General features: G+C 42.7%; 1 protein-coding gene across 2 annotated transcripts in view; it reads right to left on the bottom strand.

Annotated features, from left to right (window-relative positions):
* dnaaf9 (dynein axonemal assembly factor 9) overlaps positions 1-13,728 on the bottom strand; it is a 172,630-nt gene that overhangs the window by 97,166 nt on the left and 61,736 nt on the right. For both annotated transcript variants that reach the window (XM_078224143.1, XM_078224135.1), the window contains 4 exons: positions 13,500-13,544; positions 11,269-11,314; positions 10,306-10,417; positions 1,251-1,321 (listed from right to left, as the gene is read on the bottom strand). In XM_078224143.1, the coding sequence (XP_078080269.1) occupies positions 1,251-1,321; positions 10,306-10,417; positions 11,269-11,314; positions 13,500-13,544 (274 nt within the window). The remainder of the gene's footprint in view (positions 1-1,250; positions 1,322-10,305; positions 10,418-11,268; positions 11,315-13,499; positions 13,545-13,728) is intronic.

The raw sequence follows: 13,728 nt of genomic DNA, 5'->3' as shown, positions 1-13,728 counted from the left end.
GGAGAACCGGAGGCCATTGAGGCCCCCCGGGGAGGTCAACGGCAAGGATAGGGGTGGAATTAACAACCACAGAAAGTAGTTGAGGCCAAAACATTGTGTGATTTCAAGAAGGAATTAGAAAAAGCTCTTGGGTATAAAGGGATATTTGGGGGGGGGGGGGGGAGGAGATGATGATGATGTATCAGGGTATTGAATTTGATGACCAGCTATGAACATAATGAATGGCAGAGCAAGCTCAAAGGACCAAATGGCCTACTCCTGCTTGTTTTCTATGTCTGTATGTTTCTATGTAAAAGACGTGGACGCAGAATTAGTGGATGCATTGGCTGTGATCTTAGTGGATTGGAAAGCCATAAATGTAGCACCTCCGTTCAAGAGAGGGAGACAAAGCAGGAAACTGTAGGTCAGTCCACCTGATGCCCGTCATTGGGAAAATGCTAGAATCCATTTTTAAAGAAGTAGCAGCAGGACATTTAGAAAAGCAGAATACTATCAGGCAGAATCAATATGCTTTTGTGAAAGGAAAACTATTTGACAAATTTATTGAAGTCTTTCAGGATGTAAATGCAGGGTAGATAAAGGTGAACCAGCAGATAAAATGCCTCATAAAAGGTTGCTACACAAGAGCTTATGGTGTTGGAGGGACAGGGGGTGGCATACTAATATCGATAGAGGATTAAATTAACAGCAAACAGAGTCAGGATGAATGGTAATTTTCTGGATGACAAACTGTAACTAGTGGAGTGCCACAGGGATCAGTGCTGAGTCCTCAACTATTTAGGATCTGTATTAAGGGCATGGATGAAGAAATAAATTTGCTGATGATACAAAGATAAGTAGGAAAGCAAGTTGTGAGGTGGATACAAAGAGTCTGCAGAGGGATTTTGATATGTTAAATGAGTAGTAAAAAATTTGGCAAATGGAGTATAATCTGGGAAAATGTGAGGCTGTCCACTTGAACAGGAAGGATATTAATGGAGTATATTATTTAAATAGAAAGAGTTTGCAGAATGCTGCAGTACTCAGGAATCTGGGTACATGAATCACAAAATGTCAGCACACAGGTGTAACAAGTAATTAGTAAGGCATTAGTAAGAATTTGCAGCTTCTAAACTGCTTTTGCAGCCACAATATTTATTAGACTGGTCCAGTTAAATTTACTCAACAATTACAAGATTCATTAGTTTTAGGTTGCTGCAGTAAACAGCGATATCAATGTCCTGTGAATACATATTTTCATAGTTACTCACCATCCAGGAGACATAACGAGGCACAGTTGCTGAGAGAATCAGGTAGCTGCTATCTGTAGACACAGTGCCATCTGCAGTGCAGAAAGAGGTACAACTCATTATTTTATCAAAATGCCAAACAAATTATATTTATATTGCACCTTTAATGTCGTGAAATGTCCCAAGGCACTTCATAGGATTATAATGCAACTAAGTACGTCACTGAGCTACATAAGGAAATATTAGGTCAGATTATCAAAAGCTTGGTCAAAGAGGTTGGTTGTAAGGAGTGTCTTAAAGGAAACTCTAAATCCATCATGTTAACCCTCCGTTCTATTCTCACTCATTTGCTCATCTAGCTTTCCCTTAATGCATTTACAGCATTTGCTTCAAACACTTCCTGCCATACCACATTTACAATGGCATTACCCTAGGTCTCTGGATCACTAGTCTAGTAAAAATACCACTGCACCACCGCTTTGGAATCTGGAGACAGAAAAGGAATGGATGATCTGCCAGGCAGTCCAAGATGACTCGACGGGTAATGCAGGAGTCCCCTGGGGTCCCGCTCACCAATCGACTTTCAGTTTTGGGTACCTATGTGTGTGTGTTGGTTCCTCAGAGGAGTGCAGGCAAAACCAAGTTTATGCTGTACAGGAGTGCAGAAAGAAGAGGGAAAGAACAGTAGTAATAGGGGATTCGTTAGTTAGGGGAACAGTCTTTTCTGTGGCCACAGGCCTGACTCCAGGATGGTACGTCGCCTCCCTAGTGTCAGGGTCAAGGATGTAACAGAACAGCTGCAGGACATTCTTCTGGGGAGGGTGATCAGCCACAGGTAGTGATCCACATTGGTACTCGTGACTTAGGTAGGAAAAGGGATGAGATCCTGAAAGCAGACTTTAGGGAGCGAGGTAGGAGATTGAAAAGTAAGACCTCTAAAATCTCAGGATTACTCCCAGTTCCATGTGCAAGCAAATACAGAAGGATGAGAATCATAGAAACCCTACAGTACAGAAGGCGGCCATTCGACCCATCGAGTCTGCACCGACAATAATCCCACCCCAGGCCCTATCCCCACAACCCCACTAATCCCTCTAACCTACACATCCCGCGGGGGACACTAAGGGGCAATTTAGCGTGGCCAATGCACCTAACCCACACATTTTTGGACTGTGGGGAGGAAACTGGAGCACCCGGAGGAAAGCCACGCAGACATGGGGAGATCGTGCAAATTCCACACAGACATTGACCCAAGCTGGGAATCGAAACCAGGCCCCTGGAGCTGTGAGGTAGCAGTGCTAACCACTGTACCACATTGCCGCCCCACAGTGCCCATGAATAATGCATGGCAGTCTGAGGAATCTGGTCTGGCAATCAGAAGTCATCTTCTTACAGTTAAACTTCACTGATCTAACATGCCAGATAAACTTCATTATATTTCAGTCACAACAAGCACTCTATTCATTTCAAAGCAGATTTATAAATTAACCTTTCTCCATACTATTTAGATTTCTAAATAATCACAAAAAATACTATACCCTGCAGAGAATTAGCTGGCGTCAACAGTTGAATTAATGAGATCACCAATAAAAAAACTAAAATTTAAAAGCGCAACTATTGAGGAGGAATGACAGAAATCCTCTGGAGGAGGGATCCTCGGGAGGGGGATAAAATATGGAAAATTACAGACGAGTTCGTTTAACATCTGTTGTTGAGAAAGTGTTAGAATCAATTATCAAGGAAGCATTATCGGGACATTTGGAAAGTCAAAACACTATCCATCAGAGTCAGCCTGGTTTTATGAAAGGCAAATCATGTTTGACTAATTTGCTGGAGTTCTTTGAAGATGTAACAGGCAAAGTGGATAACGGGGATCCTGTAGATGTAGTATGTCTGGACTTCCGGAAGGTGTTTGATAAGGTGCCACACCAACGGTTAATTCACAAGATTAGATCACATGGGATTAGGGGTAATTTATTAGCTTGGATTGGTGACTGTCTTCTGTCCATCTTGATGTGGAGATGCCGGGGTTGGACTGGGGTACGCACAGTAAGAAGTCTCAGAACAGAGAATTGAGCAATTAAACCACATGGCTAGAAAGCTCATGCAGGAGGGAGGGTACTAGATTTCTGAGGCAGTGGGACTGGTTTTTGTGAAAGTCAGACCTGTACAAGTTGGACAGTCTGCACCTGAACAGCATTAGATGACTATCCTCGCAGGGAGATTTGCTGAATGCTGTTGGGGGAGGGTTTAAGCTAGATTGGCAAGGGGATGGAAACCCAAATTCAGAGTAGGGAATGGCAAATAGAGAATTAGCGAGGTGCTGCATTTTGGTCGATCGAACCAGAGCAGGACTTACTCCGTTAATGTTGGAGAGAATTATAGAACAAAAAGATCGAGGGGTACATGTTCATAGCTCCTTGAAAGTGGAGTCACAGGTGGACAGAGTGGTGAAGAAGGCATTCGGCATGCTTGGTTTCATCGGTCAGAACATTGAATACAGGAGTTGGGACGTCTTGTTGAAGTTGTACAAGACATTGGTAAGGCCACACTTGGAATACTGTGTGCAATTCTGGTCACCCTATTATAAAAAGGATATTATTAACCGAGAGAGTGCAGAAAAGATTTACTAGGATGCAACCGAGACTTGATAGTTTGAGTTACAAGGAGAGGATGGATAGACTGGGACTTTTTTCCCTGGAGCATCGGAGGCTTTGGGGTGATCTTATAGAGGTCTATAAAATAATAAGGGGCATAGATCAGCTAGATAGTCAACATCTTTTCCCAAAGGTAGGGGAGTCGAAAACTAGTGGGCATAGTTTTAAGGTGAGAGGGGAAAGATACAAAAGTGTCCAGGGGAGCAATTTTTTCACACAGAGGGTGGCGAGTGTCTGGAACAAGCTGCCAGAGGCAGTAATGGAGGCCAGTACATTTTTAATCTTTTAAAAAGCATTGAGACAGTCACATGGGCAAAGATAGGTATACAGGGATAATGCGGGCAATTGGGACTAGCTTAGTGGTTTAAAAAAAAAGGGTGGCATGAACAAGTTGGGCCGAAGGGCCTATTTCCATGCTGTGAACCTCTATGACTCTATGAGCAGTAGAAGTGTCTGGAACAAGCTGCCAGAGGTATTAGTAGAGGCGGGTACAATTTTATCTTTTAAAAAGCATTTAGATAATTACATGGGTACGATGGATATAGAGGGATATGGGCCAAATGTGGGCAATTGGGATTAGTTTAGGGTTTCTTTTAAAAAAAGGGCGGCATGGACAAGTTGGGCCGAAGGGCCTGTTTCTATGACTCTAAGTAGTTAAGGCTAATGGAATGCTTGCTTTCATCAGTCAAGGCATAGAGTATAAAGCAGAGAGTTGGAGCTGTACAGAGTGTTGGTTAGGGCACTGCTGGAGTACTGTGTGCAGTTCTGCTCACCTCACTATAGAAAGGCTATGTTTGCACTAGAGAAGCTACAGAGGAGATTCACCAGGATGCTGCCTGGGATGGAGCATTTGAGCTACATGGAGAGAGTGGATAGGCTTAGATTGTGTTCTTTGGAGCATAGAAGGCTGAGGAGAGGACATGATTGAGATGTATAAAATTAAGATAGATATGGACAGGATGAATAGGAAGCAGCTGTTCCCCTTGATTGAGGGGTCAATCACAAAGAGGCATTGTTTTAGGGTGAGGGGCAGGAGATTCAGAGGAGATTTGAGAAAAAAAAAAATCACTGAGGGTGGTGAGAATCTGGAATGCACTGCCTGGGAAGGTAGTGGAGGCCGGAAACCTTGCAACCTTTAAAAAGTATTTGGATAAGCACTTGAAATATCATAACATTCCAGGATATGTGACAAGGAAACTAGGATTAGCGCAATTTTAATTGTTGATGCAGACTCAATTGGCCAAAGGGCACTTTCTGCACGGTATGACTTTATGAGTAATAATTTCCCATTCCAAGATTTGAGATTTATCAATTTTTAAACTTATTTGTTCCTCCATCACTTATTTTTAAAGACTTGATTTCTTCCCCTTGATTTTTCAGTTTTATTGTATTATATTCTCATTCTCCACTATGAAGACTACCCAAAAGGACAAGGATGGCAGACACATGGGAAAACCACTACCTGAAGTTCCCCTCCCCATCCCGACTTGCCACCATGCAGCCATTCCTTCACTATTGCTGGACCAAAATCCTGGAATTCCCTTCCTAACAGCACTGCGGGTGCTCCTATAACACACGCATTGCAGTGGTTCAAATGACTCAAGGCAGCAGCTCACTACCACCTTCTCAAGAACAATTAGGGATGAGCAATAACTGCTGGACCAGCCAGCAATACCCACATCCTACGAATGAATCAACAAACAAATAAGCAAATGTTCCCAAACAAATAAGGTCATTTTTAGGAAATTAGGAAGTGACATAGGACATTTAACTACTCGACCCTCGTTACACATTTGGTTAAAATCATGCCTGATCTGTACCTCAACTCATTTAAGCACCTTGGATACTATTCCTTGATACCCACACCTAATAAAAATGTGTTGAAGTACCTCCTGAAAGTTTCAGCTGACAAATTTTGGGGAGAAGTTCATGCAAACTGCCCGCAAAGGCAAAAATATACTTCCTTGGGACAGTATCTGAAACAAAATGCAACAGCACTGCAGATATCGAAGCAAAATTTTGTCCCACTGAAACATAGCTTCTGTCCCATTGCATTCCAATGTTTTCAATATAAATGGTAACCTTAAATAAGCCCTTTTGCTTATTTTTTCTACCTGGGCAGTAGTTTTTACTAATTTGTGCATTTTGCCACCCAATCTGCTTCTCTCATCTCTGTAGCTGGCCTTTTGCCATTAGGAAAATATTCCAATTGTATTTTCTTGTACCCAAGCTTCCCAGTTTTGTCCATTCAGTTGAATTGTCTGTCTTTCTGTAAGTTCCTGCTCCCACTTACTCTTCTGACTGTTTCTTCTAATTTAGTATCATTTGCTAACTTATGTTTATGACATCATTCATTTATCCAAGAGAGTGATCCCCGGGGAATGGCAGTTGACACATCGGCCACAGTACATTTCCTTTATCCTTGCTCGCCGTCTCCTACATCCCAAATCACGACCAACCTCAATCACAAGATTACCTCCACACTTGTCTTTTTTGATAATCTTGTGCACAATTTCATTAAATGCCTTCTGCAAATCCATAGTCAACATCTATAGATACACCCTGTTAGTGACTGCCACAAAAATCATTCTAGACTAGTCAGCAATAATCTATCTTTTCAGAAAATTTTCCAAAACATTCCTCATCTTCAACACCATGACCCCATGTATTTACAATGGCTAATCCACCTAATCTGCACATCTTTGAACTGTGGGAATAAACCAAAGCACCCGGAGGAAACCCATGCAGACACGGGGAGAATACCACACAGACAGTCATCCAAGGCCAGAATCAAACTCAGGTCCCTAGCACTGTGAGGCAACAGTGCTAACCATTGTGCCACCATGTCACCTCCCCCTGCCCTCCCTCAAAATGGCAAAAGGGAAGATATGAAACAAACAAACAATACTTCTTTAATGAAATAGGTTGAGAAATTGGGACCTCTTTAGGGGCAGGTGCGACCTGTACAAAAAGGACGGGTTTCACTTAAATCCCAGGGGGACCAATATCCTGGTGGGAAGGTTTGCTAAGGCTACTGGGGAGTGTTTAAATTAGAATGGTTGGGGGGTGGGAATCAAAATGAGGTGACTGGGAGAGAGGAGGTTAGCTTAAAAATAAAAGGGGCTTGTAGACAGTGTGAGAGGGAGGATACGCAGGTGACGGAGAAGGGGAGCGCTCAGACCGAAGGGTTGAGATGTGTTTATTTTAACACAAGGAGTGTAGTGAAAAAATGGATGAGCTTAGAGCGTGGATCACTACTTGGAAGTGTGATGTGGTGGCCATTACAGAGATTTGGTTATCTCAGGGACAGGACTGGATACTTCAAGTGCCAGGTTTCAGATGTTTCAGGAGAGAGAGGGAAGGAGACAAAAGAGGTGGGGGAGTGGCACTGCTGATCAGGGATAGTGTCACGGCTGTAGAAAGATTGGACGCCACAGAGGGATTGTCTATGGAATCTCTGTGGGTGGAGGTTCGCAACAGGAAGGGGTCAATAACTTTACTGGGTGTTTTCTCTTGGCCGCCCAATAGTAGCAGGGATGTGGAGGAGCAGATTGGGAAGCAGATCCTGGAGAGATGTGATAATAACAGAGTGGCCGTGATGAGAGATTTTAATTTCCCAAATATCGATTGGAATATCCCTAGGGTAAGGGGTTTAGATGGGGAGGAGTTTATTAGGTGTGCTCAGGAGGGCTTCCTGACACAGTATGTGGATAAGCCTACAAGGGGAGAGGCTGTACTTGATTTGGTATTAGGGAATGAACCTGGGCAGGTGTCAGATCTCTCAGTGGGAGAGCATTTTGGGGATAGTGATCATAACTCTATCTCCTTTACATTAGCATTGGAGAGAGATAGGATCAGTCAAGCTAGGAAAGTGTTTATTTGGAGTAAGGGCAATTATGAGGCTATTAGGCAGTAAATTAGAGGCATAAATTGGAAGGTTTTCTCAGGGAAATGTACAGAAGAAATGTGGCAAATTTTCAAGGAAAATTTGTCTGGAGCTCTGCACAGCAACGTTCCAATGAGACAGGGGAGTTATGGTGGGTTACAGGAACCATGGTGCACGGAAGCTGTAACGAATTTAGTCAGGAAGAAAGGAAAAGCCTAGAAAAGGTTCAGGGAGCTAGGTAATGTTAGAAATCTAGAAGAGTATACGACTCGTAGGAAGGAACTGAAGAGGGAAATTAGAAGAGCAAGAAGGGGTCATGAGAAGGCCTTGGCAGACAGGATAAAGGAAAACCCCAAGGCATTCTACAAGTATGTTAAGAGCAAGATAAGACAAGATGTGAAGGAGTAGAACCTATCAAATGTCACGGTGGGAAAGTCTGTATAGAACCGGTAGAAATCGCAGAGGTACTCAATGAATACTTTACTTTAGTATTCACAGTGGAAAAGGATCTTGGTAGTTACAGTGCAGTGGACTGAGAAGATTGAGCATGTGGACATTAGGAAAGAGGATGTGTTGGAGCTTTTGAAAAGCATCAAGTTAGATAAATCACCGGGACCGGATGGGATGTACCCCAGGTTACTGTGGGAGGCGAGGGATGAGATTGCTGACCCTCTGGCGATGATCTTTGCGTCATCAATGGAGATGGGAGAGGTTCCGGAGGTTTGGAGGATTGCAGATGTGGTTCCGTTATTCAAGAAAGGGAGAAGAGATAGCCCGGGAAATTATAGACCAGTGAGTCTAACTTCAGTGGTTGGTAAGTTGATGGAGAAGATCCTGAGAGGCAGGATTTATGAACATCTGGAGGGGAATAGTATGATCAGAAATAGCCAGCACAGCTTTGTCCAAGACAGATCATGCCGTACGAGCCTAATTGAATTTTTTGAAGATGTAACTAGACACATAGACCAGGGAAGAGCGGTAGATGCATTTTATATGGATTTCAGCAAGGCGTTTGATAAGGTGCCCCATGCAAGGCTTATTGAGAAAGTGAAGGGGCATGGGATACAAGGGGACATTGCCTTGTGGATTCAGAACTGGCTTGCCCACAGAAGGCAAAGAGTGGTTGTAGATGGGTCTTTTTCAGCATGGAGTTCGTCACCAGTGGAGTGCCCCAGGGATCTGTTCTGGGACCCTTGCTCTTTGTGATTTTTATAAATGACCTGGATGAGGAAGTGGAAGGATGGGTTGGCAAGTTTGCTGATGACACAAAGACTGGTGGTGTTGTGGATAGTGTAGAGGGATGTCAGCAGTTGCAACGAGACATAGATAAGACGCAAGACTGAGCGGAGAAGCGGCAGATGGACTTCAACCCAGATAAGTGTGTGGTGGTTCACTTTGGCAGGTCAAATAGGATGAAAGAATATAATATTAAGGGTAAGACTCTTGGCAGTGTGGAAGATCAGAAGGATCTTGGGGTCCGGGTTCATAGGACGCTCAAAGCAGCGTCGCAGGTAGAGGCTGTGGTTAAGGAGGCGTATGGAATACTGGCCTTCATCAATAGAGGAATTGAGTTTAGAAATCAGGAGATAATGCTGCGGTTGTATAGGACCCTGGTCAGACCCCACCTGGAGTACTGTGCCCAGTTCTGGTCGCCTCATTACAGAAAGGATGTGGAAGCCATAGAAAGGGTGCAGAGGAGATTTACAAGGATGTTGCCTGGATTAGGTGGCATGCCTTATGAGGATAGGTTGAGAGAGCTAGGTCTTTTCTCCTTGGAGAGGCGAAGGATGAGAGGTGACCTGATAGAGGTGTATAAGATGTTGAGGGGGATTGATAGAGTGGATTCTCAGAGGCTTTTACCCAGGGCTGAAATCATAGAAATCATAGAAACCCTACAGTGCAGGAGGAGGCCATTTGGCCCATCGAGTCTGCACTGACCACAATCCCACCCATGGCCTACCCCCATATCCCTACATATTTTTACCCGCTAATCCCTCTAACCTACACATCTCAGGACACTAAGGGGCAAATTTAGCATGGCCAATCAGCCTAACCCGCACATCTTTGGACTGTGGGAGGAAACCGGAGCACCCGGAGGAAACCCACGCAGACACGAGGAGAATGTGCAAACTCCACACAGACAGTGACCCGAGCCGGGAATCGAACCCAGGTATCCTGGAGCTATGAAGCAGCAGTGCTAACCAATGTGCTACCGTGCTGCCCTTGGTTGCCACAAGAGGTCACAGGTTTAGGGTGCTGGGGAGTAGGTACAGAGGAGATGTTAGGGGTAAGTTTTTCACTCAGAGGGTGGTGGATGCGTGGAATCGGCTGCCGGTAGTGGTGGTGGAGGCAGATTCGATAGGGTCTTTTAAGAGACTTTTGGATAAGTTCATGGAAGTTAGTAAGATAGCAGGTTATAGGTAAGCCTAGTAGGTAGGGACATGTTCGGCGCAACTTGTAGGCCGAAGGGCCTGTTTGTGTTGTAGCTTTTCTATGTTCTATAAATGAACTCATCACAAATTATTCCACTTACCATTTTCTTTGAGAAACAGCTTTGATTCCAGGAATGATTCAGAAAACACTATGGACCCCAGAGTCCCTTTTCCTCCTGTTAAATCTGGAATGTCATACACGGTCATGGATGCCTAAATAGAATTAGAAATGGAAACCACTCAGTTGCCCTAACTCAAACCAAGGCTGGAAAATAAAAACACACAGCAACAACAAAAAAAAATCAGCAGAGCTTTGAGGTCGATTATCATTTGGTGATCCATAATGGCATTCAAGAAGAACGAGAGAACCCTACCCATTTTTAATGGTATCCCAAATTAGTAATTAATCTACAACTCCTATCATCTATGCTAACATGTGATGAAGCATCTAAAACCTAAGTAAGAAGGCGACCCCAAGGATTATTTATAAATTGGGAAATGGAGATTAGAAGCACAGAAAATTTACAAGACAAAAGGGATAATTCAGTTGATTGCACCCAAGCCAGCCAAAAGATCTGTACAGCCTAATCCTACTTTCCAGCTCTTGATCTATAGCCCTGTAGATTACAGTCTCCCTTTAAGTGAAACAAGTCAAGGTTGCTCATAGAATTCAAGAAAATAATTTCTCTTAATCCTGCAACACATCTGGAGATTGTTCAAACACAAAAATGGGGAGCAAACACGAAAGCAACATATGATGCAAATATGAAATAAAAACAGAGATTGCTAAAATTCTGGCCACTAAATTTCTAAATAGAACTTCCTATTGGAACTTTAGGAACAGGATTATGGAATTCAGGATTACATTTTTAAAAATTTGCACATTTCCATTTTAAACTGAAGTGACTACGAAGTGGTTGCATTGTCAGGACATAAATACAACCAAGTGTACAACATCTTTATAATGTAATTAATCTATCTCCATTGTGAGCCTGTCATGTTCAATTGTAAGTTTTAAAACATTTTTGACAGATAGCAGGGAAGCAAAACAGAATTTAACTTACTGTTTTAATGAGGAATTTGCTTGTGTGATTTTCCAACGAGATAATCCTAGAAAGAAAAAGGTGGAGAAATATTTCATACGCTGTGAAAACTACAATTATCATTTAGATTGGTCCCTGGTTCCTGAAAAACCTGGCTTGCTCATTATTAAAGTACCTTCTGCTACTCACAGTGGCTCATACAGTATACAGCCTCCAAAGGTTCCTAAGCAACTTATCTTTGAATGAAAGAATATATTGTTGGCTATAACTGTTATCACAATGCCTGGGAAGGTAGTGGAGGCCAGAAGCCTTACAATCTTAAAAAAGCATTTGGATAACACTTGAAATATCATAAATTCAAAGATATGGAACAGTTGCTGGAAAATGGGATTAGTGCAACTTTAGTATTGCTGGTGCAGACTCAATGGGCTGAAGGGCCTTTTCTGCGCTATATGACTTTATTCCAATACATCAACAACAGAAATGTCATGATGAATAAACCGAGTAGTATAAAATATTTTTGCATGCCTATTTTACAGTCATATGGAACAGAAACACAGCTGGAGCAATGAATCATATATCGCCCAAACTACTGTAATAGAATAATATTGTTTCAAATTTGCAACTCCCCATCTTGGCTAGGTTATGGACATGGTGGTACGGAAAGAGCAGAAAAACAAAACAGCGCTGCATTAAAAATGAACTTTGTTCGTTCTCCTTTCATTTCCTATGCCACAAATCAACCAACAATAATAACAAGTGCTCCCTGACCGCCATCAAAATGTATTCTGGAGGAAGACCAATGCAAAAGCTAACCAAAAAACTGAAACTGTCATGCCTGAATTTTGCAATGAATACACGTTTAAGCTAAAGTTGTATTGCATTCTTAGATCAGAGAAAATCCTAACTTAGAATGGGCAACAATTTGAAGGCATTCGACAAGGTGCCGCACAAAAGGCTGCTGCATAAGATAAAGGTGCACAGTGTTACGGGTAATGTATTCGCATTGATAGAGGATTGGTTAACTAACAGAAAGCAAAGAGTGGGTTAAATGGGTGTTTTTCCGGTTGGCAATCAGTGACTAGTGGTGTGCCTCAGGGATCAGTGTTGGGACTGCAATTCTTTACAATGTACATGGATGATTTGGAGTTGGGGACTAAGTGTAGTGTGTCAAAGTTTGCAGATGACACTAAGATGAGTGGTAGAGCAAAGTGTGCAGAGGACACTGAACGTCTCCAAAGGGGTTAGAGATAGTTTGAGAGGGCAAGGGTCTGGCAGATGGAGTACATTGTCGGTAAATGTGAGGTCATCCATTTTGGTAGAAATGACAGCAAAATGGACTATTATTTAAATGGTAAAAAAATTGCAGCATGCTCCTGTGCAGTGGGACCTGGGTGTCCTTGCGCATGAATCACAAAAAGTTGGTTTGCAGGTGCAGCAGGTAATTAAGGTAAATGGAATTTTGTTCTTCATTGTCAGACGGTTGGGAGTTTAAAAAGAGGTTATGTTGCAGCTGTATAAGATGCTGGTGAGGCCACATCTGGATTACTATGTACAGTTTTGGTCTCCTTACTTGAGAAAGGACATGCTATCACTGGAGGGAGTGCAGAGGAGATTCACTGGGTCGATTCCGGAGTTGAGAGGATTGGCTTATGAGTAGGGGCTGAGGAGACTGGAACTATACACATTTAGAATTTAGAAGAAAGAGGGGGGATCTTATAGAAACATATAAAATTATGAAGGGAATATACAAGATAGAATCAGGGATGTTGTTCCCACTGGCGGATGAAACTAGAACTAGGGGCCACAGCCTCAGAATAAGGGGGAGCAGATTTACGATTGAGTTGAGGAGGAACTTGATAGATTCATCAAAGGGTTGTGAATCTGTGGAATGCCTTGCCCAGTGAAGCAGTTGAGGCTACCTCGTTGAATGCTTTTATGGCAAAGATGGATAGATTTTTGAACAGTAAAGGAATTAAGGGTTATGGTGAGCGGGCCGGTAAATGAAGCTGAGTCCACAAAAAGATCAGCCATGATCTAGTTGAATGGCAGAGCAGGCATGAGGACCCAAATGGCGCACTCCTAGTTCTTATGTTCAATCAAAATAAATCCTCCAACTAAACTGTTTGGCTTCAAGGACAAATCAAGTACGCTGAAACAGTAGGTCCAAAGTTCTTAAGTGGATAATTTAGCCCTGTACATATAAATTTTAGACATTTAAGAAAACAACACTAAAAACAAAATATACTAACCTCCCTTGATTATTCACAGCTTGAATAAGGAAAGACAAATTAGATCTGAAGAAAAAAATGAAAAGTTAAAGTCTATTTATTAGTCACAAGTAAGGCTTACATTAACATTGCAATGAAGTTACTGTGAAATTCCCCTAGTCGCCACCCTCCGGCGCCTGTTCGGGTCAATGCACCTAACCAGCATGTCTTTCAGACTGTGAGAGGAAACTGGAGCACCCGGAGGAAATCC

This window comes from Mustelus asterias, chromosome 1, assembly GCF_964213995.1.
Source record: "Mustelus asterias chromosome 1, sMusAst1.hap1.1, whole genome shotgun sequence".
In the NCBI taxonomy this organism is placed as follows: Eukaryota; Metazoa; Chordata; class Chondrichthyes; order Carcharhiniformes; family Triakidae; genus Mustelus; species Mustelus asterias.
The sequence above is the reverse complement of the archived record's forward strand: the minus strand, read 5'-3'. Positions and strand labels throughout refer to the sequence as shown.